The 25,597-nt window shown below is 38.2% G+C and overlaps 2 protein-coding genes across 5 annotated transcripts; both read left to right on the top strand.

Moving 5' to 3' along the window:
- The first annotated feature begins 507 nt into the window (after positions 1-507).
- On the top strand, positions 508-3,875 carry srsf2a (serine and arginine rich splicing factor 2a). Of its 4 annotated transcripts, none has more exons than XR_014536049.1 (4): positions 508-1,025; positions 1,630-1,942; positions 2,960-3,054; positions 3,561-3,875. XR_014536049.1 is itself a non-coding variant. In XM_083556655.1 (3 exons), exons 1-2 carry the CDS (start codon positions 691-693, stop codon positions 1,928-1,930), a joined length of 636 nt encoding a protein of 211 aa, XP_083412781.1. In that variant the 5' UTR covers positions 508-690; the 3' UTR covers positions 1,931-1,942; positions 2,960-3,875. The 4 variants fall into 4 exon arrangements, 2 of the variants coding, with proteins under 2 accessions (XP_083412781.1, XP_083412780.1); XR_014536050.1 differs by having other exon boundaries at positions 510-1,046; XM_083556655.1 differs by having other exon boundaries at positions 2,960-3,875.
- A 3,459-nt stretch (positions 3,876-7,334) lies between these two features.
- On the top strand, positions 7,335-24,397 carry mxra7 (matrix-remodelling associated 7). The gene is made up of 4 exons (XM_083556663.1): positions 7,335-7,794; positions 8,993-9,149; positions 22,158-22,266; positions 22,703-24,397. The coding sequence occupies exons 1-4, from the start codon at positions 7,618-7,620 to the stop codon at positions 22,815-22,817; spliced, it is 558 nt and encodes a 185-aa protein (XP_083412789.1). The 5' UTR covers positions 7,335-7,617; the 3' UTR covers positions 22,818-24,397.
- The last annotated feature ends 1,200 nt before the right edge of the window (positions 24,398-25,597 follow it).

The raw sequence follows: 25,597 nt of genomic DNA, 5'->3' as shown, positions 1-25,597 counted from the left end.
TGAATGTGAATGTGACTAATAAAATTGGAATTTTAATTAATATCTCTTCCTTGCTGCCTTCATCTGTGAGACATTTTGGTTTTGCTTGGACATTTTACCCTGTGGGGCCGTGTGTATGAAGGTGTTCAGCAATCACCTCAAGATCTTGTCATAAATCAGCATGATTTTATGTATTATCCTGCTGCAGCCTGATTTTTTAAAAACTGCATAAAATATTTATAATGCACATATTCATGTCCATATTTAAATATCCATTCAATACTTAATTTAAGGTCAGTTCAATTAAAATATTTTTGAATGCATATGATTATAAAGATGGAATGAAATTAACAACAGAATTGTGCATTGAAAAAATATTTTTACACACAATTTTTAACAAAACCAAATTTCAATAGTAAAAAAAAAATTATAATACGACTATTTGTTTATTTATTTATAATACCTTTTAAAGATAGTAATTACGTCACTAGTAATACCGCCATAAAAAAGAAACCACTTCCGCTTACTGCTTAGCCTCGCCCCGGAAGTGTGTTTGCCGCCATTTTAGGTTTAGGCGGGCGGCGTGTTCAGATCGTTTGGTTTCGTCTTGAGGTCCGGGTGTTTTTTTCTTCCCTCCACGTCTTTGTTCTTTTCAATATAATTCTACTGCAGCCTTATTTTTTATTATATAGAATAATCTGAGCAGCGGAGATGAGTTACGGTAGACCTCCGCCTGACGTCGAGGGCATGACCTCGCTGAAAGTGGACAACCTGACCTACCGAACCTCGCCCGAGACTCTGCGGCGCGTCTTCGAGAAGTACGGCCGCGTCGGCGACGTCTACATCCCGCGCGACCGCTACACGAAGGAGAGCCGCGGCTTCGCCTTCGTGCGGTTCCACGACAAGCGCGACGCCGAGGACGCAATGGACGCCATGGACGGCGCGCTGCTCGACGGCCGCGAGCTCCGCGTGCAGATGGCGCGCTACGGACGCCCGCCGGACTCGCACTACGGCCGCCGCGGTGGACCGCCGCGCCGCTACAGCGGGTACGGGCGCAGGAGTCGCAGGTCGGTGCCTTTATTTAAAAAAAAAAAAACGCAATTAGCAGCCATCGTTGCGTGTCGCCTAATCACTAAATCCCGTACAACACAAATGGCCGCCTGTCGAACATGGCGTGTTAACATGAATCATATCCAAACCCCGACTTAATGTGCACAAAGTAACTTTTATACACGCGAAAACTAACTTATCTTGATCTTGTTATTTTGGTCACGGTTGCATATGTTTCGTGTGACGTGTTAAAAGACGGCCTAGTAAACAAACTCGAGCCTCGGGTTTTCCTGAGAACGCGGCCCCGCAACAGAGCGCTGTTCAGTCGGTGTTCGGGAAACTCCCAGCGCGGTGCTGCTGCGGCCTACAAGGCCGAACCAGACGCGATTTTTCTTGCAAAGCAGCTAATCATTAGCTAGCCTGGAGTCAGTGCTCGGCAATCACGTGTTTCAAAACGTGTATTAGCTTTATTTGTCACATTTTATAAAATATTTGTACCTTTTCAGGCTTGGAAGCAATATTCGCGGCATGTATTATACACGTATGTATTATTTCCCTCAGGGTTTTGAACATACTAACATGTTGGTTTGTTTTCTTCAGTCGCAGCCCACGACGCAGGAGGCACAGCCGTTCCCGCAGCAGGAGTCGCTCTCGCTCCAGAAGCAGATCCCGCTACAGCCGGTCCAGATCCAGGTCTTACTCTCGGTCTCGCTCCCGCTCTAAGACCCGCACACCCCGCAGGAGCAAATCCAAATCTCCCTCCAGGTCCAGATCTAAGACCAAGTCTCCTTCTAGGAGTCGCAGCCCCCACTCGAATAGAGCGTCCAAATCCAAGTCGAGGTCCCGGTCCAGGAGCAGACCCAAATCTCCAGAGGCTAATGGAACCACCCAGGAGTCGTGAACCCGAGTCCAGGTAAACATGCATGACCACTTGGTCTTTTTGTTGTGGGTGATAAATCCTGACCCGGATATTGCATTGGTTCGCTTGAGGTTTAACACTGCCACTAACTGTGTTCACTCATAAATCAAGTTTTTTGCACAAACCTGGGAAATTCAATTTTAGACCCAGATATGAAACTTGTAATGTATGGCCAATTTTATGTACCAACGTTTGTTTAAAAAAAAAAAACAGGCCATTAAAGGGACAATAACCTAATTTGCATATGCATATATATGCACATATGTTTGTGTATATATAAATAATATAAATAAATAAAGCTTTACAACCGGAACCCGGTTTCATCGCTTCGGGAGGCAAACGCCGTAAGTATTTCTATCATTTGCAAGCAATAGATTGTGGGTGGTAAAACGTTTTTACCTTAATGTGGAATTCTTTCCTCCAAGCTGCTGATTCCTGTATGCAAAAGAGGAGTTTGGGGGCAGTTTGAGAGCAGTTAGTGTGTGGTCCGACCGTTGGCTGCCTGCTGCTGCTTGGCGGTTGCTATGGAGCAGGTCGGTCTCATTGAGTGTTGAGGTGGTGTTGAGGTACGTTCGAAGGATGACGGACCGAGGCCTTTTTCCATCTTCCTTGTCACACGAAAGCAGGACAGAACAATAAAAAAAAAGAAGGCGGGATGCTTTCTCAAAGCCCGTTCAAGGTTTTTCCCTCTACAGTGAATACTTCTATTTGTTGACGTCTTTTTAAAGTTGCTTTCAGAAACGCATCCCCCTTCCTCCGTTGACGGAACGTCATTCCGTTGAGGTTGCTAAACACCAGTTTATGATTAACTTAAGTCGAGCAACTCCACACTGTTGCTCACTAGACAAGGTTTTTTTTAATTGAAGGTGGTCAAAAAGTGATTAGTCAGCATCTGCTGCTTTTTTTTTCCCCAGAAATAGTAGGAAGTATACAAGCTCCAATGTGCTTGTATACTGAATTATCATCTGCCCTGATTTTCTTGAAAGCTCACTCACTCTTTTCTTCTCCTAGATGATGTCAGATGAATGAGTCTTCATTCCGAGGATCACACCGAAAGGAAAAGTCCCATCTGAGGATTTCTAAATATCATCTTATCAGACCAAAAGGTTGTTGCAAACTCGGTCTACATCTTTTTAAAACTTTTTTTTTTTTCGCCGTTGTTCAGTTGACCAGAAATTTCTGTACCGTCTTTTCAAGTGTGTGTGCGTGATCCATTTAATTGAATATTTGCGCTCAAGTGAGATTCTTAGGTGGAAAGTTTTTTTTCCCTTCTCAATTTTTTTTTTTGCTAGTTTGTTTGCATTTGTTTAGTAACTTCATGTAAGTAATCTCCCAGCCAATAAAGTAAGTTCATTTTATTCAATTCATTACGTCTTTTTTTTTTCCTTTAACATGTCTGTAATGTAGCAAATTCTTTCATCTCTGTACACAAACTTTGGCCCCGCACATGTTTATCCCCAACACGTGTCTCATCCCAAAAAAAAAAATTGGACAAATGCTTAAAGCAAAATCCACCGAATTTGGATATCTTATTTCCTTTGTGTGTGTTGCCTACTAATTTGGCATATCTGTGATTTTTCTAATGCTCTCCCTTGTATCTTTTGTGCACTAGGCGCAGTTGCGCAGCAGTTGAGTATTGCTGGTTAGCTGTTAAGGTGGCGTGTTGCAGTGCAGAGTGCTTGGCTGTTTCCAGTATTCTCCTGATTGCTCCCGTGTAACGCCCTTGATTTGACGGTTTTAAGCGCTGCAGCAGAATGACCTGCGCGGGTCCTTCCTGCAAACCTTTCGTTCGATTAAATTACGCATTGGGAGGTAGTGCACCAACATTATCACGTTTTCAATAGCAGCATTTGTTCTCTGTGGATACGTACACAGCTGTAAGCTTCATGTGAATGCTAATAAACTTCTTTTTCTTTTTGTGCTAAAACTTTGTGCTTGTCATTTTTTTTCTCATTAATGCACAACTTCTGGATTCTGGTAAGTATATTGGATTGACTTCTGTATCGTTGAATGAAAGGTGTAGTAGGAAGTAATGGACAAAGTACACAAAGCAGGTACTGAATTTATTACAGCTATAGGGTTCCTGTTTTATCACAGGACATGCTGAACTCGGTTTATGTGAAAAAATTTAACTTGGCACACCGATCTATTAATAGAATGAGTTAAACACTGATATCTTAAATTATCATGAGCTCAAAACCTTTTCAACAACTTAAAATAGCGCAATGAGGCCACAGGTATTGTGGCAAGTTTGAGTCAGTACTTTCTCCCATCTTTTATTCTCAAAATGTTCTGCCCAATGCTGAACTGTGTTCGTGATGAGTAGATCCACCAAGCGCCAATGGCGGTTCCAGTCTGAATGATTCTGGAGGTGAACCAAACCATGACCCATCACCTCCCTCATTTATTAGTTACAGCTTTTAAATCCTCTTTGCTTCAGCTTCCATCACTGAATAAGAAACATTCTCAGAAGTCCACAAATCTCAGATCTCAATTTTTATGTAGAAATGTCTCAATGCGTTGGTTGCACAAGTGCCGTTTCGTGCGATTTTTATCCAGCTAATTGTAAGATACATCTATATTGTTATAATGACTTTTAAATGAGACTTTAAGCTGCACTGGAGCTTCTCCTCAGTGAATTTAATTTGGTATCTATTCAGTACAATCATAGAAAAACTTCACTTCAGTTAAAGGAAACCAAATCAATGTGCTGTTTAGGGTGTTTGATAGCATAACTACCTACTCATTGTCTTTTTCCTCTTGTGTGTTGATACATTGTTGTATATACTTTTGTTTCTACTTTTATACATTTGCACATTGCTGCTGTAACATATTTCCCCACTGTGGGATGAATAAAGGTTTATCTTTTAACCTAAGTGATGTACAGTTATTAGACTTTCATTAAATGCATTAGCTAATAAAAAAATGGGATGAGTGGAAGAGCTGTATACACACCTTTATCTTTTGCACTTCTTTCCTATATATTATTTTTTTTCTAAATTGGGCTCCTGAGGGTTTAGAATAAATTTTTTCATAATTGTAATTTGGATTCAGCTCTCCTTACTAATGTGACGTCACCCGAAACCCCGCCTCTACATTCTGGGTGTATGAGTGACCAACTTCATTCACAGTGACATGAGATACCAATTGGTTTTGCAAATGAGTGGTAATAAACAAAAATAAAAAATCACGATTGATTTTTTCTCTCTTCAAAGCCAGTTTAAAACCGCACACGCTCTACCCTGATTGGTGGATCGTTGCGTGTTTGACCAGTTATTTTTTTCCCGCTCATAAATAAATGAGGATCGAATTATTTTTGCAAAATTTAGTAGAGTAAAAAGTAAGATATTTGACTTTGAAATGTAGTGAAGTGAAAGCAAAAAACGAAATTACTTGAGTAAAGTACAGATACGTGTAAAAACTTATGTACATTAACGAAGTACATTTATTTTGTTATTGTCCACCATTAAGTAGTAGGTAAGAAGTTATCATGCAACATTGGGCTTTTTAGTTATGGAGGGTTAAATAAGTGATGTCTAGACTTGTAAAGTATTTATAAAATGACTGGCAGAAGGTGTAACCAATCACATGCGGTTCAGACCTAAAGTCATGTTTATGAAATTCTTAGCAATTTTTGGTGTGAGGGAAAATCTTTTACTTTTCGATGCACACAGTGTTAACATTCAGAAATTATTGCCCAATTTTCACTTTAATGGAAAACAAGTCTGTCAATGGGCTATATTGGTTTTATAATAAATGTAGAATAACTTGTTTTGTGTAATATTTCCACAGTGTAGAGGTGGCAAAAGTACACACATCCTTTACTTAAGTAGAAGTACAAATACTCATGTTTTAAGTACTGATTATTGTTTTTGTTTCTCAAGTAAAAGTAAAGACGTTTGGGCTCTGACATGAACTCAAGTAAAAGTAGTTATTACTTCTACCTGTTTTAGTGTCACGTTGGTAACTGGATCTCACGTCATATAAATATTGGGGCTGTCAATCGATTTAAATATTTAATCGCAACTTAATCGCACATATCTGTTTTCTATCTAAATGTACCATATATTAATACTTCATGTTTTCAATACTTTAAGCAACATGGAGAAATATGGACGCTTAATGCAAATGTTTGTTTATTATTACTGAATCCGAATTCAATATAAAGCATTAAAAAGTTTTTGTAAATATTTTATAGTAATAATGGTGATTTAAATGAGGTAAATCATCAGGACTCCAAACGGAACCTTTGCTATGTTTCCACACGGACAGTTAATGAGGTGATACCGATGAAACTGCAACTCTTCAAGTCAAGAAGCTTTTGTCATAATCATACCGATTTATGGTATAAATAATACTGATTTATGAAATCATACCGATTAAATAATCAGAATATTTTTATTTAATGTGAATGTGGTTTATTTAAAAAAGACATTTTAAGATTTATATACATATATTTATTATGTCTGTGAGGTAAATATTCACTGAGATTTATTTATTGAAAGTTGTATACAACACACACCATGCATCACACACTTTCAATGGTGTTCTGCCTGAATCAATCCACCTCTTAATACCATCATTTTTTAGATTAATACCACCAACCTCTACGGTTATAGAAACCATCAAGACTGTATGAATACAAAGTGTAAACAAAATAAATACAATTCAAGAAGTCTCCATTTTTCATCTGCACCGTCCAAATACATCATCTCTAGCAGAAGCATAAATATGAACCTTGGGTTTTTAGTGCATTTCTGTGCATTTTGGTTTTCCTGGGGATTTGACATGAAGGCAGATTGTGCGTGTTTGTACAAATTCTACAGGAAATAAATCGCAAAAGTATAAAAAGTTCATGCAAAAGCTTAACCACTGTTTTGAACTGTTTTGGCCGACCTTTTCTGACGATGTTCAGCTTTTCTTTAAAAAAGTATTGTATAAATCTCCTTTTAAGTGTATTTGTGACCAAATCAATTTCTCCAGGAAAGATGCAGCTCTACCTCTGCCATGTTAATCTGTATTCCATGTGACTCTCGAGAAACAATTTAGAGAGGGGAAATTTATCTACATCACAAATTTGTCACAAATTAATGGTCACTTTCTAAATAATTCAAGTACAACGCATCTACTATTAAATATATCTAAATAAATAGGGTTTTACAGATGCAAGTGTTCAGAAACAATGCATTGCTATACAAATTCCAACTTGTCATGCTTTTTTAAATCAATGCATCACACCGCTATCTTTTATGTCGATGCCCTGATGTAAATCTTAAAATAGCTAATGTATATAGGTTGGGTTTACAAATATATAATTATTATTATTGTTGTTGTTGTTGTTATGAAGGATGCAATGCAGCCTGCGCAGTAAGGCGCACATCCTGCGCAAGCGCCGCGCATTATTGAAGCACACAAGCGCCTGGTAGGATTTAGGATTACATCCCGAAGCTGTAGTTTACATTTGCAAGAAGGTAATCGAGCGAAAAACCTCTGTATATCACCATCAGGGGGTTCATCGTTTTCTTCTTTACAAGGACAAACATATAGACTTTCAAATGCCATATTTGCAATTCGTGGCCATCCATAGATCACTGATCTAAAAAGACAAAAACAAAGCCTTATACAACCCCAGGCTTCTCTCCAGCTGTAGAAGTTTCCTGGTGGATTTAATGGACGCCTCCATGGACATGTGGGTCATCCTGCTTTCTGTTTTTTCCACCATCATTGCTGGGTTTCTCACAGCTGTTTTATTTAAAGGAAATCAATCAGGGTGGGGAAAAACAAGATCAGGAGAGGCGTTTCCAGCTTGCAAAGAGAAACAGGAGACCACCACCACCATCTCCAAGGTAAGGTGACTTCAGCAAGTGTTTATAAAGTGCCTGTGCATCCAAAGTAGTCCTGTTTGCATGCTTAAGGTTTGAGAATGAATGTTGGAAAAGTGTTCTCCTGATGCATGCACTCTGTAGGGTTTTTTTTTTTTTTTTTTTTTTTACAAGCATCTTATAAAGATAAGGTCCCACCCTGGTTAATAACAAAACCCACTTCCTTTATTCTGGGACCTGTTTATCTACTCTAACCTGTAAAATGGCACACAAGGAGACAGAAATTCTGATTTAGACATTGAATAATTGTTTGTCCATGCCAAGGCAAAGTATCTTCATTTATAAGGTTTTTATTATTATTATTATTATTATTAATCATTTGCATACGAGCTTGTGCACTTTCAGATTAACTTCACCCATCTGTATTGATATTGAAGGTATTTACATTTCTGCTTCCTATAATCTCCAAAAAAGGATCCTCTTGGATGTCCATTTCTTAACCTATAATGTCCATCAAGATGATGTTTAAAACGTGCAATGCAATGCCTGGGTATTTTACTCCTATTGAACGTAGGGCCAAAAAAGATGCACTATTCCACAACACCAAGACACGATTTTAGTAAAAAAGCTGTTGATTTGTAAGGGTTTTATTTCCTAAAATACAAATCAAATTGTACACCCTGAACATTAACCTTCAACACAACGAGGTCTTCAACGCGCCAGAAGGAAACGAAGATCAAACAAGTCGGTTAACCAAAAAGATACGGAAAATAAAAGCGATCTTCAAAAACGAGTCTTTAGTTCAATTCAATTCAATTCGTCACAAAGTAGAAGAACAATTAGTATTCAATAGACAAATATAATTAAAATCCATCATTTTAGATAAAGTAATAATAAATATTTAGAGCTGTGATTTGATGGTTTATTTTTCAACAAATTTTTCTTCTCGAAGTTTTGAGGCCAGCGGTATTAAAAAGTTGTTCACAGCGATTACATAAATGATATTGGTAACATTCTTTGTCCATTAACATGTAGTGGATTAAAATAAGCATCTACTGTAGGTATGTAGTTGATTTTCGATACTCATTAAAACTCATTAAAAGTAGCCAAACAATGACTTTGCGTACAGTAACGAAGTACATTTACTCAAATGTTTATGCCACTAGTAGCCTTAATACAAGGTTTCCATGTTTTTGATCTATGAACACATGATGTGTGTTAGAAAGCACCCACAGGACATGGAATCTCCCGAGACGAATCCGATCGTGCAGCACAGACAAATGAAGACCTGCAGGATGAACCATGTGCAAGAGAGATGGTTGAGGCGGAATGCAATCAAACCGAGTCAAAGATGGACGAGTCTTTATATTATTCTGAAGGTAAATATGTCTCAAAGTCTAGAGGTGAATTAAATATGCATGAGACCTGAACCTTGGGGTAATCAGTTTCTGGAAGATAGGATCGTGAGGGACCCGAAAAGTGATTTTTATGCATTTTGGTTTTGTAGAAATTCTGAATTTTAAAGTTCTACAAGGCATCGCTCACAATCATACAATCGATAAAATAAAAACAAAAAGAAATTCTGAATTTTAAGATGCTGTAAGGCATCACTCGAAAATGGTTCCTCAATGTATACGAATGTAGCATATAAAAACATCCCCTCGACGTCCAACCAATAAAAAATAAAATGTACCAGGTGTCTATGAGAAAAAAATGGTATTTGTCAATATAATTTGCTGAACAGCTACAATACACTTTAATTCAGAAAAACACTTTAATTTACATGTACATGTAATGAATACACATACACACCTCCATTTTACGTAGTTCTGACTTGCGTCATGTTTGACTTTCGGCTTAGAATTTTTTTTACTTTTGACTGTCAATTCCTGAGGCTTTACATCAGTTATTATTATTAGTTTTATATATATATATATAAGTAGCTTAAAAACATAAAAAATAAAAACAATTATTCAACAATAAATGTTACGGTGTGTTACAAAGTAATGATTTGTAATGTAAAAAAAAACAAAAGATCATTAACAAGGTTAAAAAAAGTTAAAATAAATTAATAAAAACATCCCCATAGTTCGGGGAGTGGTGGCTCCAGCGGTTAAGGCGCTGGGTTGCCGATCGGAAGGTCGGGGGTTCGAGCCCCGGTATCGCTAAGCTGCCACTCTTGGGCCCTTGAGCAAGGCCCTTAACCCTCTATGCTCCAGGGGTCCCTTACGAGGGAACTATCAAGGTCCGTGACGTGGGGCCGCCTTCCCGTGGGCTCACCACCTGCAGGAGGGACCGTAAGGGACGGTGCTGTGAGGATTGGGCAGCAGTCGAAGGCGGGGGCCTGCTTAGACTGCTGCCCCCGCGACCCGGAATACGGATAAGCGGGAGAAAATGGATGGATGGATGGATGGATCCCCATAGTTCCTGTGTTGTGGTTAATGGCAGTTTATTCATTCTTGTGTTTCTGTAGTTATTCGTAACACATTCTGTTGCCTGTGTTAAATTTGTGACTTTAATGTTTATCCATAAGACTACGAAAAAAAGATTTCATACTGCTAATGGTTCATCATTCTAGCTCAATTAAAAAGTGTTTACGTTTATTGAAAATACGGTAAAAGTACACTTTTTGTTATCTCAAATCTGGGATTTAAACTCGTGACCATTGGAGATAAACTTCAATGCCTTAACCACTAAGATATCACCTGTGTTTGATTAAAATGGCTTAGTGTATTAGTGACATCAGGGTGAGTGTATTTGTAGTTCTTTTTTTTTTTTCCCATTCGATTAAATTCTAATAAAGAACGCAGGTGAAATCTGAGCCTGATTACGGCACGATCGTTAACGGCGGAGTGGTTCACGTATGTTGATCCTTTAGGATTTTCGCACGTGATGGTCTCAAGGTTACACAGCAGTGTAGAAAAACAAAAAAAAACAAATCGACAACGTGAGCAGCAGTTCGGAGGTCAAAGGAGGATAGCCAGACTGAGTCAGGCTGACAGGAAGACTTCAGTGACCACTTATTACGACTGATGCGATATGAAAAGCATCTTCCGAAGATGTTTAGGATATACTGATTTTAATATGTAGACCGATATAGTGGATGTGAAGAAGTGAAACTTCACGTAAAGTCGGTTGCTATGGTGAGTAATCCCTCACGGTTTTCTTCCTGCGAACATTTTCACACCTGAGAGACATCTGCATTTCTCACCTTTGCCACCCATCTCACTTTCTCATCCCCCCCCTGCTGATTAAAAGCACTTTTCTTATTGGTTGTTACTCTGAAACCTGACTGCTGCTTTTCAAACCTGATCCTATAAATAAATGAACAGTGTATATATATATATATATATATATATATATATATATATATATATATATATATATATATATATATATATATATATATATGTATATGTATATGTATGTGGGACTAACAACAGCGAGGTATTGAAAGTAGATGGTGCTGCAGCTCCATTTACACATTCCACACACTGGTCGTTGTGCAACACTTAGCAAGTAAAGAACTTTCACTGTCATGCTAATACAGCACACGCCTAGAAAAATGCAGCAAGACTTACAATGATTAGGTGTGTGAACGGTTAAATTGAGGACCTGTTTGAAAGTCTTACAGCTTTTTCTAAAGAAAAGAAAAAAACTATTCACTTGTTTCAAGGATTTGGCTCGAATACAAAACAAACCCCCTCCAGATTCATTCCTTGTGCACTGATGCATAGAGATGTTATTGGTGTTACAGGCACCGGCCTCTGTAACTTACTGGGTATTCTTCCTCGCCATCTGGGGTGTTTTCCTTTCCAGTCCAGTGCAGATACCATTAGAGGTTAGTGGAGTTCACAGATAGCTATCGTACTTGCCGATAACCAATTAATCAGCCGTTTTTTTAAAATGGATACTGAAATAAATAAAAAAATAATAACACAAAGAGTACTGAATCATGAATATGTTAATTATATTAATAAATATTGAGGGAAAAATTTATTAAACTGAAACAAAAAAGTAACACTCCAAATAAAAAAACAGTTCCATCCTAAAATAAATAATAATATTAATTAAAATACACGTTTAAACAGCACGTGGTGTCAGGGGTAATTGTGGAACGGGATGTTTTAAAAACCACACACCAATCTTATGGTCTTGTGTCTACAAACTGTAGTTTTACAGTCCAAGTTTTAATTGCCACACACTACATATTTACCCCGGACAAGAACATTGTGTATCCCAAAGGATAAAGATTGTAATTGGACAGGATTGGACCACAGAGGTTTAGGGGCCTTGCTCAAGGTCCCCAAGAGTGGCAGCTTGGTGATAATAGGACTTCAACACCTGACCTACTGATTAGTAATCCAGAGCCTTAACCAGTGAGCTACTTGATTGGCCTTTTCTTCTCTAGAATTCCCAACTCGGGTTTCTTTTGTTTTTGTTATAATGAAGTTTCAGTCATTTCTTTTTTTATCTGAGATAATTCTCTAATCGATAGTCGTCGTTTGGTTTCCTGACACAAGTGTAACACCAGAAGCGTAGTTCTCTGTAGTTATGGAGATGGGATGGTATGGATTCTTCAGCTTGAGAACCCGAAGTGAAGTGGATGAAGTGTTAAAGTAGAGATACAGTAGGAAAAATACGACTCCAGTAAAAGTGCTCCTTTTAAACTTTCACTTGAGTAACAAGACTCAGTTGATGTGAAAAGACTCTAATGTGACTCTCAGCACATTGATCTATTAATAGAATAAAATTAATGAGTCAAACACTGATTGATTTCTATTACAATTATCATGAGCCCAAAACCTTCTTTTGAACTTCTTAAAAAAAAAATCGCAAAAATGAGGCCACAGGTGTTGTGGCGAGTTCGAGTCTGGAGTTTCTTTCATTATTTATTCCTCTCAAAATGTTCTGCTTGGAATTAAACTGATGATGAATTGTATGTTCGACACTTTGATTGGTCGCTTGCTGCTTGTTTGACCAGTTACGTTTTAATTCGTTTATAAATAAAAAGGAACGGATGATTTAGCAAAATCTAGTTGAGTAAAACGTAAGATATCTGACTTTTTAAAATGTAGCGAATTTAAAGTAAAAGTCTCCCCAAATGGAAATACTTCAGTAAAGTACACATAAGCCACTTAAGTACAGAAACAAATGACGTTACTGTCCACCGCTGCTGATGTGTGAGCAGTTTGAGTATTTTAACACACCTATGATGTCTGACAAATCCACATCAGGAACAATTAGAAAACCCTACAAACCCTGACAATTTGACGTAAACATTGCATGTTGAATATTTAGGCTGTAAATATTTCCCATGTAAATAACGTAATTCCTGAGTAAAGGGATCTATGTGTGTTTTTTCTCCAAACCAATTGTTTTGTCTCACCTGGATGGATTTCTACAAAAAAAAAAAAACTGATGCTGGAATCATGAAGGAAACTGTTATACATTTTAGTTATTATAACCATATAACCAGTGTTCACTTGAATACATTTTTATAATCACATTATCTTGTGTGCTTTAGTGCTGAAATGATTCCTAGAGTAATTTGAATCCAAAAATGCATCATGGCGAATCAATTGCTTAAGTTATCTATAGAAACTGTGTTTCCCCACGGATCATTATTACTGACGGTGAAGTATTATTACACATAAATAAAAAAAAAAGAAATATAAATACTTTTGAAGAAATATTTTCCTCTCCAACAACTTTTTTTTTCCTGCTTTTTTGATAAGTGTTTAAGTTTTTGGGTTTGAGTTTCCTTTATGTACAGCATGCTTTTATTTGTATATATTAAATGTTTTTTTTGTCACAGACATACCCATTAGGGATGTTAAGATTCATCGATTCACATCGAATCGATGTGTTGCATCAATTTAAAAAGGTGTGCATGGGAAACAAGTTGGCATTTTTATCGCGGTGCATTGTTTTTAACATATTTGCATCAGTAAAACCAATTTATTTATATATAATTATTAGAAGAGGTGCTGTACTTTTATTATTTAGAAAGTGACCAATAATTTGTGACCAATATTTGATATTTTATATATATTATATGGACCAAGGCGTGTACAGAGAGTCCATACAATACAGATTTACATGGCAGAGGTAGAGGTGCAACTTCCCTGAACTGGAACATTTGAAAAAATCTGGTTTTATTGAATACATTTTTTGCACTACAAAGACCTGTTTGTGAAAGGGGTCATGAAAGCACTTAAGAAGATTGATGATTTGCTGTCTGTCTGAACCGAAGAAATAAAAGTAAACTATCTGTACCATATTACATTGCATAACATTATATTATATTTAATAATATTCAATGGAATGTGCAGTAGAAATGTATATAGAGTTTTATATATATATATATATATATATATATATATATATATATATATATATATATATATATATATATATATATAAAAATTTTTTATATATATATATATATAAACACCTTGTTTTTTTGCAAGTTCTCCCACTTAGAAATCATGGAGGGGTCTGAAATTGTCATCGTAGGTGCACGTCCACTGTGAGAGACATAATCTAAAAAAAAAGATCCAGAAATCACAATGTATGATTTTTAACTATTTATTTGTATGATACAGCTGCAAATAAGTATTTGAACACCTGAGAAAGTCAATGTTTAATATTTGGTACAGTAGCATTTGTTTGCAATTACAGAGGTCAAATGTTTCCTGTAGTTTTTCACCAGGTTTGCACACACTGCAGGAGGGATTATGGCCCACTGCTCCACACAGATCTTCTCTAGATCAGTCAGGTTTCTTGCCTGTCACTGAGAAACACGGAGTTTGAGCTCCCTCCAAAGATTCTCTATTGGGTTTAGGTCTGGAGACTGGCTAGGCCATGCCAGAACCTTGATATGCTTCTTACAGAAGTATGCTTCTTACTTTCCCCGTAGCCCTTTCCAGCCTTGTGGAGGTGTACAATTTTACTTGCAAAATAGCAGGGTGTTCAAATACTTATTTTCCTCACTGTAAATGCAGATTAACAAGAATGTCACAGTGTCCTGTGCAGTAAAATGTGTTTAAAGAGCTATAATGGCTGATTGCCATCTGTTGCAAAGTAACGCTTTTATGATTTCTATCTTCTAAAATAATTACTGTAATTTCCGGACTATTAAACGCACCCAAATATAAGCAGCACCCACCGAATTTTACAAGGATGTTTATTTTGAACATAAATAAGCCGCACCTGTCTATAAGCCGCATGTCTACACTGAAACTAATACATTTTACACAGGCTTTAATGAAAGACCGTGTCTGTTACGCGGCTTGTATCTAAACAGTAGCCTACCAAGAAAGTCATCATTCACTGTCTTCCTCCTTCCTTTCACAACTATTTCTCTCGAGAGTTTATCTTTTGGCATCGTCGTGCATTTAAAAATTACCATCGGTGAAGCTTTTCTCCCGATGCCGTGCAGCTCAGAACACAGGTGAAGTGCGTTTTCATGCCCGGTTGTTTTCGGCGTGACGAATGATTCGCATTTCCTGTAGACAGTCCGAGTGAGCGGCAGGTCAAACTTCAGAGGAACATCATCCATATTTATGATGTGGTGCGGCCCGATTCAGTGAAAGCGCATCTGATTTAATATAAAAGGGTTTCATTGGTTCACCTGAACCCGTTCGGCAATTTCATTGGTCTACTATTATTGGGGTTCAGTTTTTTTAGCTTGAAGTTTGTGAAAACAGGAAAATCCATAAATTAGCTGCTTCGTTGTTTTAGCCGTGGGGTTCAAAACGTGGGAAAAAAGTAGCGACTTATAGTCCGGAAAATACGGTAATTTGTCCTCTGGTCCTCAGATCGTACTTGCAAGTGCTCGTGTCTTACATTATTCAGGAAAACGTTGTCCTCTGTGTAAAATTATGGCCATAATATAAAAATTGGTATAGTAAATAATATGTTTAGCTTTGTGAACAAAGTCAACGCAAGGTCTAGATCAGACTAGTGAACTCCTGCTGACATATTGGACCGCGAGTTTTAATTTAACAAGCTGTAGACGAGCTGATCTACTATGTAGACGTGCTGATTACAAAGACGTTTGTAAAAACGTTTTTGAAAAAAATTCTTAGGGAATTTATTTCTAAGAAAAATCGTTTTGTTTTTATTATACATAACACGACAGTAGTGAGCGATACTGCCAAATTTTCTATTATTTTCCTCGCAATTCCGAGAGAAAAAAAGTCAAAAAGTCGGAATTGTGCATACTTTTTTGTTTATGTGGCAGAAACGGGCTTTAAATAGATTCTTCTTCTTTCGGCTTCTCACATTAGGGGGCGCCACAGTGGATCATCCGTCTCTATACCCCTGTCCTCTACATCTACCTCTTTCAAACCAACTACCTGCATGTCTTCCCTCACCACATAAACCGCCTCCTTGGCCTTCCTCTTTTCCTCCTTTCTGGTGGCTCCATCCTCAGCATTCTCCTACTGATATCACCCATGTCCCTCCTCTGCACATGTCCAAAGCATCTCAATCTCCAAAACGACCTACATGCACTGTCCCTCTAATAAACTAATTTCTCAACCTGTCCACTTTGTCCACGTCCAACGAAAACCTCAACATCTTAAGCTCTGCTACCTCCAGCTCCACCTCCAGTCTTTAACTCAATGCCACTGTCTCTAAACCATACAACATCTCAGGTCTCACCACAGTCCCTATAAACTTTCCCTTTCACTCTTGCAGATACTCTTCTATCACAAATCATTCCTGCTATCACTCTTCTCCACCCACTCCACCCTGCCTGCACTCTTTTCTTCACTTTTCTAACCCTCTCTCTTTATTGTACTGTGGAGCCCAGGTACCTAAACTTCTTCCATCTTCTCCACCTCTTCTCCCTGCAACAGCACCACTCCACTGCCCTCCCTCTCATTCACACACATGTACTCTGTCTGACTCCTACTGACTGTCCTTCCCCTTCTCTTCAGCAGATACCTCCACCTCTCCAGGCTCTTCTCAACCTGCTCCCTACTCTCACCACAAATCACAATATCATCCGCAAACATCATAGTCCATGGAGACTCCTGTCTGACCTCGTCCTTCAACCTGTCCATCACCACTACAAACAGGAAAGGGCTCAGACCGGATCCTTGATGCAGTCCAACCTCCATCTTAAACCAGTCTGTCATTTGTACTGCACACTTCACTGCTGTCACACTGTCCTCATACATGTCCTGCACCACCTTTACATACTTCTCTGACACTCCTGACTTCCTCATACAATACCACAACTCCTCTCTCCACCCTGTCATACGCTTTCTCTAAATCCACACACACACACACAATGCAACTCCTTCTGACCTTCTCTATACATCTCCATCAACATTCTCAAAGCAAATAATGCATCTGTGGTGCTCTTCCTCAGCATGAAACCACACTGCTGCTCACAGATGGTCACCTCTTCTCTCAGCTTGGCTTCCACTTCTCTTTCCCATAACTTCATGGTGTGACTGATCAACTTTATTCCACTGTACTGCACGTCTGCACATCTCCCTTATTCTTAAAGATCAGTACCAGCACACTCCTTCTCTATTCCTCAGGCATCTTCTCCCCTTCCAAAATCCTGTTAAACAATCTTGTTAAAAACTCCAAGGCCATCTCTTCTAAACATCTCCATGCCTCTACTGGTATGTCATCTGGTCCAGCCGACTTTCCACTCTTCATTCTCTTAATCGCTGCTCTCACTTCCTCCTTACTGATCCTATCCACTTCCTGCTTTACCATCTCCACACCATCCAACCTTCTCTCTCTCATTTTCCTTGTTCGTCAGCTGCTCAAAATACTCCCTCCATCTTCTTAACACACACTCCTCACTAGTCAACACATTTCCATCTCCATCCTTTATTGCTTTAACTTGCAGCACATCCACAGGTCCCTCTGCCTGGCCAATAATAATAAATCCTTTTCTCCTTCCTTAGTGTCCAACCTCTCATACATCTCTTCATATATATTTTCCTTGGCTTTCGCCACTTCACACACATCACATCACAGTCTTTCTCTTTCAGTTTCCACAATCTTATTCTTCTTTCAGTCCTCACTCTCCTCCTCTTCACCTCCAAAACCATCCTACAGACCACCATCCGATGCTGTCTAGCTACACTGTCACCTGCCAACACCTTACAGTCTCCAATCTCCTTCAGGTTGCATCTCCTACATAGAACGTAGTCCACCTGTGTGCACCCTTTCTCCACTCTTATACGTCACCCTATGATCCTTCTTCTTTAAATACGTATTCACCACTGCCATTTCCATCCTTTTAGCAAAAGCTACCACCATCTGCCTTTCCACATTCCTCTCCTTAAAACCATACCTACCCATCAACTCCTCATCACCTCTGTTACCTTCACCTATATGCCCATTGAAATTTAAAGGTAGGAGATGTAGGTAAGACATGTGACCGAGGGAGGCATTTTGACATGCATCAAGAGTGAGTCATAGACAGATGTAGCGGAGAGAATCCGGTAATTTTCCAAAATAAAACATTGCTCAGAATCAGATAATAAATAAAACGAAAATAATGTAAGTTATGTATTCTTTCTGTGCGACCCGGTACCTATTTTTACCATTGCATCTTATTGCATGGAATCGCATTGTGTTAAATCGAAACGGAATCGGATCGAACTGCATCCTATTGGGGTGTATCGCATCACATCGGTAATCACATATGTATCTTTTAATGTATCGTATCATTGGCTACGCATCGAGATGCGAATCGCTTCGGCCTCAGTTTGGAAGATATACACGTCCCAAATGACCGTAAACATTAAACCATGCAGTGAAATGCATTTTTATTTTAATAACGGAAAAATTTGAAGTTTATAAATAGAAACAAGGAATAAGGTAGAAAATAATGTGCAGTAAAAATATATTATAGAGTTATAAAAAATGGAAATCAAATACAGAGTAATTATAGCAGTATTGACAGTATTTTATCATTTTTTTTTATTTTTTTTTATTTTTTATTTTTTTTACTAATTGAATAAGAATGCAATTTTGAAATGTATTTGCTTTGGATTGGAAGGTCATGGGTTCAAATCCTTGCCACTGCTGGGTCCCTTAATCCTCTATTGTTCAGCTGTATAACTGAGATAACAAGAAGTCTCTCTGGATTAGAGCTTGTGCCAAATGTCCTAAATGTAAAAAAACGAACAAAAAAAAACAGTGTGACTTGCAGTTATCTCTGCTCAGAAATTGAGGGTTAAGGGCCTTGCTCAAGGGTCCAGAAGTGGCAGTTTGGTGGAAGTCTTACGCTCAACTCGATGTGTAATGGGATGTTAATCAAAGCGGATAAATGAACATTCATTGGACGGGTTCTCTTTTTGAGTCTGGATCCTCTCAGAGTTTCTTCCTCATGCCATCTCAGGGAGTTTTCCCACAGTCACCACTGGCTTACTCATTAGGGACATTCTTTATACAACTTTATAACCAATTTATAAATGCTTTCAGCTGATGTCCATTGGTAAAGCGCTCTACAAATAAAAATGTAGTGTAAATATATACAGCGACAATGGTGTAAAAGACGCCCAAAGGAACAGCTACAGTTGGCATCTGTTTATACATAAATGCAGATTAATGTCACCGTGTCCTGTGCAGTAAAATGTGTTTAAAGAGCTATAATGGCTGATTGCCATCTGTTGCAAAGTAACGCTATTATGATTTCTATCTTCCAAAATAAATACCCTAAATTCCGGACAGCTACAGTTGGCATCTGTTTATACATAAATGCAGATTAACAAGAATGTCACTGTGTTCTGTGCAGTAAAATGTGTTTAAAGAGCTATAATGGCTGATTGCCATCTGTTGCAAAGTAACGCTATTATGATTTCTATCTTCTAAAATAAATACCGTAAATTCCGGACTATTAAGCGCACCCAAATATAAGCCTGTTTTGAAATAAATATAAGCAAATATAAGTCTGTCACTGAATTTAACAAAGATTTTTATTTTGAACATAAACACGCCGCACCTGTTTATAAGCCGCAGGTGTCTACACTGAAACTAATGAACTTTACACAGGCTTTAATGAAAGACAGTGTTTGTTACACGGCTTGTATCTAAACAGTAGTCTACCAAGAAAGTCATTGTTCACTGTCTTCCTGCTTTCTTTCACAACTATTTTCTCGAGGGTTTTTCATTTGGCATCGTCGTGCATTTAAAAATCATCATCGGTGAAGTTTTTCTCCCGATGCCGTGCAGCTCAGAACACAGGTGAAGTGCGTTTTTTCATGCTCGGTTGTTTTCAGCGTGACGAATGATTCGCATTTCCTGTAGACAGTCCGAGTGAGCGGCAGGTCAAACGTCAGAGGAACATCATACATATTTATGATGTGGTGCGGCCCAATTCAGTGGGAGCGCATCTGATTCAATATAAAGAATTTCATTGGTTCACCTGAACCTGTTCGGCAATTTCATTGGTCTAATGTTATGGGTCTCAGTTTTTTTAGCTTGAAGTTTGTGAAACCGGGAAAAACCCAGGAAATATCCATAAATTAGCCGCTTCGTTGTTTAAGCCGTGGGGTTCAAAGTGTGGGAAAAAAGTAGCGACTTATAGTCCGGAAAATACGGTAAATGGTCCCCAATTTGTCCTCTGGTCCTCAGATCGTACTTGCAAGTGCTCGTGTCTTACATTATTCAGGAAAACGTTGTCCTCTGTGTGAAATTATGGCCATAATATAAAAATTGGTATAGTAAATAATATGTTTAGCTTTGTGAACAAAGTCAACACAAGGTCTAGATCAGACTAGTGAACTCCTGCTGACATATTGGACCGCGAGTTTTAATTTAACAAGCTGTAGACGACCGTGTCTGGTTAAGCGCATCATACAGGGCGTGTTGCTTCAAGTTGTTATAAAAAGAAACAAAAGAAAACCCAAAAAGCAAATACAACTTGCACAAACATCAGTGCAATTGGAACAGACAATTTTTTTTCGTGCTGATTACAGACGTTTGTAAAAAGGTTTTTGAAAAAAATTCTTAGGGAATTTATTTCTAAGAAAAATCATTTTGTTTTTATTATACATAACACGACAGTAGTGAGCGATACTGCCAAATCTTTTATATAAATAATGTTTATAAAATGTACAAATATTCAATTTATATACAATTTATTTATTTTCTTTAGCAATTCCTCAATATGATTTGTACGAACGTGAAAGATTTGATCGTTCGATGACATTAATCATCATTAATCGTCATAGGAGAATTTGCTTCCCGGAGAAAAGAAAGCATCTGCAAGAAGTAAATAGCAGTTAGAAAGAATTTTATTCTAAAAAAATATTCTGGGACTCCGGTAACTAAGTTACCGCAAAAATACCAAGAAATAGATGAAGGTTGGATTTAAACCTGAAATAGACATGGGCATCTATTTAAAATACTGACACGTGGGACGTGTTTTCCTTCAAGCCATGCCTGCATATTTAATATTTTTGTTTGTAACAGCCTGTGATGTGTGGTAATGAAATAAATAAATATTCAAAACCGCTAAGGACGAAAATTCTGTATTGTTTCCTGAATGATTTGTTTTTTTCTTCCTGGCTGTTTTTCAGGCTTCATATCTTACACATGATCTATTCATCAGTATTACAATTCATCCCAAAGGTTTTTAAAGGGGTTGAGGTCAGAGCCGTGTAGCAGGCTATTCATGATCTTCATGGAGCTGGCTTTGTGTACAGGGGTTTTGTCATGCTGGAACAGGTTTTGGTTCTAATTCAAATGAAGGGAAAATGTAATTCTATAGCAATTGTGTCAGCAATTTGGGGAGAAGTGAATCTTCCAAAATACTTCCAATTTACAATTATGGTGTTGTTGATCACGTAAATCATCAGGACACCAAACGGAACTTCTTCTGTGTTTCAACACGGACGTTTTTAATGCCGGATTTTGGTGCTGATTTGAGCCTCGGCGCGTCAGTAAATCAAACATTTAGCGATTAAAAATGAATTTATTTCTGTGGAGTTTATTTTTATATCCGAGTAAAGAAAGGACGTTGTGAATAAGCGTGATGCGTTGAAGGTTTGAATTTCGCCTCGTATATGTTTATTTATTTCTACATTTTATAAAAATTGTCAAACAGAAATAGTTATTAAAAATGAGTGCCGTTTAAATAAATTTATATTAAAGTGTTAACGCATTAATTTCGACAGCCTATATATATATATATATATTTTTTTTTTTTTTCCTTTTGGCACAGGCATGTTTTGCATTTCTTCAACCAAATTTAAACTGAACCGTGACAGAGATACGTACTGAACCATGAATTTTGTGTACCGTTACACCCCAATACATGTAAATAGGGTGACTACAACTAGTGTTTGTTCAACACACACCTTCCAGCTTAACAGAAATTGTGTGTGTGTGTTGTCTTACAGTAAACAGGATGGGTGATGAGGATCAAGCCCTAAGGTACATGCCTGGTATGTTGCGGACAAGCCAGCTGGAGAAGATGATGAGTAAAGAAGAACTGGAGGAAGAACAAAGGTGAATCTTTCTTTCTTTTTCTCTCTCCCATATTACCTGCTTCCAACATGTCAATCTTTCGAGAACTGATTTCACTTTCTTGCCACCTCTTCACAGGTGCCATTGTAGGCAGAGAATCAATGTTTGTTTGTTATGACTGATCAGAGAATTCTTTCATTCTATTCCAATTGTTCTATCTGAACTGCAATATTTCATAACCCTACCAACACACACCCCATGTCCCTATTCATTCAGCCCACATGATAGCCATGTACTGAATGTGCAAAAAAAAAAAAGGCCATGAAAACAAACCCCTTTTGTACGTCAGATTCTACTGTTAATGGCCCGCCGTTTGCACAGGTGAGAGTGTAAACAGTGTCAGCAGAAAACGCCACACTTGCTAGTTTCACCTCCGCCTCACATTTTCTCACACGTTTCTCCACTGTGTGCCTTTCAGAGTCCAGCGGGAGCAACTCTCCGCCATCCTCAAACTGCTCAAAGAAAACCAGGACACGTTTGGGGAGGTGACTGAGAAAGACATGGAGGAACAGCTGAAGCTTTACTCTATCTAAAATAAGAACTACACCGAACCCTAGTCTGTCATGGCGAAAATGGAAAGTTAAGAATGTTGCTTCAGTTGCAAATGCAAATAATTCTGATGGCCACCATAGGAGGATATGCTAATAAAGCTCAGTGTGTTTTAGACTTCAACTGTACACAATTTTTAACCTTGTTAGGAATATTATGAAGTAAATATTGGGTGTAGATACTTATTTGCGGGTTTATATACAGTATTTACATTGCAAGGTCCAATAAAGTCACCACATGGATTTGACTAATCAAACAGACAAGAGCCTATTGGATATGAACTATTATCTGATATTATACTAATTATCGTGTAATGGATAATCGTTATTGGATAATTACTGCAGCTACTAATATGTTTCAACTGCCACAAGTGATTTATCCCTTACTGATGCAATGAGTAGATTCTCATTTGTTAAACAACTATGTGTGAAGACATATCCTAAAATCATGGATAAAATCTTACTCTCTTTCATAAAGTCAAACAAAGAACTAAAGAGATTGTTTTAAATTTAGGTTAAGATCTGTCCTTCCAGTGATCCAGTGGTGATCCATCATCTTCAAGAAAGAAATACAGTCAGAGAAAAAAAATATTTTGTGATCGGCGATAACTTAAACATTTGGTGAAATCAAACTGCACAAAAAAAAAACACAACAGCAGAACTCACGGCTGTGTTTAATAGTGAAAGTAAGAGCTGATCTGAGAAAAGGCTTCGATTTGCTAGCGAGAATAACGATTGGACTCTGAGGCCTGATGGGTTCAGATTTACTCTTTTCCTGAGTGGATCCACCAGGATCAGAACAGAAGAGGAGGAAATGATGCACTCATCATGCTCATGCTTAGTGCTTACCATACATACTGTGGGGGCAGTGTAATGATCTGGGGTCACTTCGTTCAGCAACGTTATGTGGGCAAAAAAAACAGGGTCAGCTGACTACCTGAATATACCGAATGACCAGGTTTTTCAATCAGTGGATTTTTTTTTTTCTTCCCTGCTGCCACAGGCATGTTCCAGGATGACAAAACCGGGATTCCTAAATTGTGGTTCAAGAAATATGAGACGTTTTCACACAGATTTGCAACACACATGGATTTCCACAGAGACCAGATGTTCACCCTGTTGGGAATCTTTGGGATGTCCTGGAGAGGACTTCAGCATCGGTCCGAATCTCTGCTCATCAGTACAAGAACTTCCCAAGACATGAACGGAAATAACTATTGTTACATTGCATAAGCTTATCGAAACAAAAAAAAGGCGGTATATTAGCGTGTGCATTTTTTTTTTTCTCAGCCAGGTAGCATATACTCGCCATCCACTATGTTAGATACATCTGTAGATTTACGCAGTTATCGAATCAGCCAATCATGTTGAAGCAGCACAGGTCAAGAGATTCAATAAAACTTTAGAATGAAGAAACGGTGTGATCTCCTTGACGTTCATTGCGGTGTGAATGTTTGTACCAGGGTTGGTTTGAGTACAAATTTAGCATACAAAACAATTTTTAAATCCAATAAGGAGAATCTTCTGTCTGGACACTCCACATGCCATTAAAGCTGTGATTTTCAGAGTGTTGTGGTTAATGTTGTCTTCTTCTATCTCCAAACATCATCTCTGGAGGTTCTTTATCCTTTTTTTTTACCAAAACCCTTCTCTCTGGATAACTCGTTGTTCCAAAAATGTATTTTGTTTATGAACTATGGAGGTCACTTTGCTCTTAGAAACCATCCATGCAGCTAAAATAATAAATAAATAAATAATCACTCTTTGCAACCATGATGGATTGTTGTTTAACAGCAGTCGTCTTCTTTGGCAACCCGTGTGTCATTTGGTTTGTGGTATTGTGATGATATTCTCATTTCATTTCATTTCATCTTCTACCGCTTATCCGTAATTCGGGTCGCGGGGGCAGCAGTCTAAGCAGATTCCCCAGACACTTCTCCGTGTCCAGGGATCGGGCTGTCAAGGCCCCCGCCTTCGACTGCTGCCCAATCCTCTCAGCACCGGTCCCTTACAGTCCCTCCTGCAGGTGGTGAGCCCACGAGAAGGCGGCCCCACGTCGTTCGACGTCACGGTCCTTGATTTATTTTTCTCGTAAGGGTCCCCTGGAGCAGAGAGGGTTAAGGGCCTTGCTCAAGGGCCCAAGAGTGGCAGCTTGGCGATACCGGGGATTGAACCCCCGACCTTCCGATCGGTAACCCAGCGATAACCTTAACCGCTGGAGCCACCACTCCCCCCCCCCCCCCCCAATATTCTGATATTCTGATTGGTTATGTTTAATTTGCTCAAACGTGTTGTGAACAGTGTCATTGCGGTTTTGAATAAATACAAGCTCACGTATAATATTGATTGAGGGTGGAGTGAATGATAGCTTTCCATAGTAGTAAAATAAAGGATGTTTGTTGGGTGTGGTACAACTCAAAGTTGTTTATATTACAGTAATCTTATATACTGTACTGTTTATTTATCTTACCATAGAAAAATGTAAATGACTGGCAGCTGATTTAATCACAAGATTTTATCTTTTTATAGTCACATTCCCTGATATTACTCATACAAGGACAGATATAAACAATCGTTTCCAAAGCCAGGTTTTCCGATTCCAGCATTTAACCAGAAATGCATTGTAGCAGTGTACGATAATTTCATATATGTACAGGTTGTTAAGGCTATGATATATATATATATAAATATATATGATAGATATTAATAATGACAGATGAATGAACAATATAAATATAAATAAACACTTAAAAAAATATATATTC

This window comes from Silurus aristotelis (assembly GCF_946808225.1).
Source record: "Silurus aristotelis genome assembly, chromosome: 12".
NCBI classification, from domain to species: Eukaryota; Metazoa; Chordata; class Actinopteri; order Siluriformes; family Siluridae; genus Silurus; species Silurus aristotelis.
The sequence above is the reverse complement of the archived record's forward strand: the minus strand, read 5'-3'. Positions and strand labels throughout refer to the sequence as shown.

Bases quoted from the DNA above. Each gene is read 5' to 3' on its own strand.
- srsf2a (XM_083556654.1), top strand. From the start codon at position 691: ATGAGTTACGGTAGACCTCCGCCTGACGTCGAGGGCATGACCTCGCTG. The intron at 1,047-1,629 runs GTCGGTGCCTTT...TGTTTTCTTCAG, and splicing joins TACGGGCGCAGGAGTCGCAG to TCGCAGCCCACGACGCAGGA.
- mxra7 (XM_083556663.1), top strand. From the start codon at position 7,618: ATGGACGCCTCCATGGACATGTGGGTCATCCTGCTTTCTGTTTTTTCC. The intron at 7,795-8,992 runs GTAAGGTGACTT...GATGTGTGTTAG, and splicing joins CCACCACCACCATCTCCAAG to AAAGCACCCACAGGACATGG. The intron at 9,150-22,157 runs GTAAATATGTCT...GTTGTCTTACAG, and splicing joins GTCTTTATATTATTCTGAAG to TAAACAGGATGGGTGATGAG.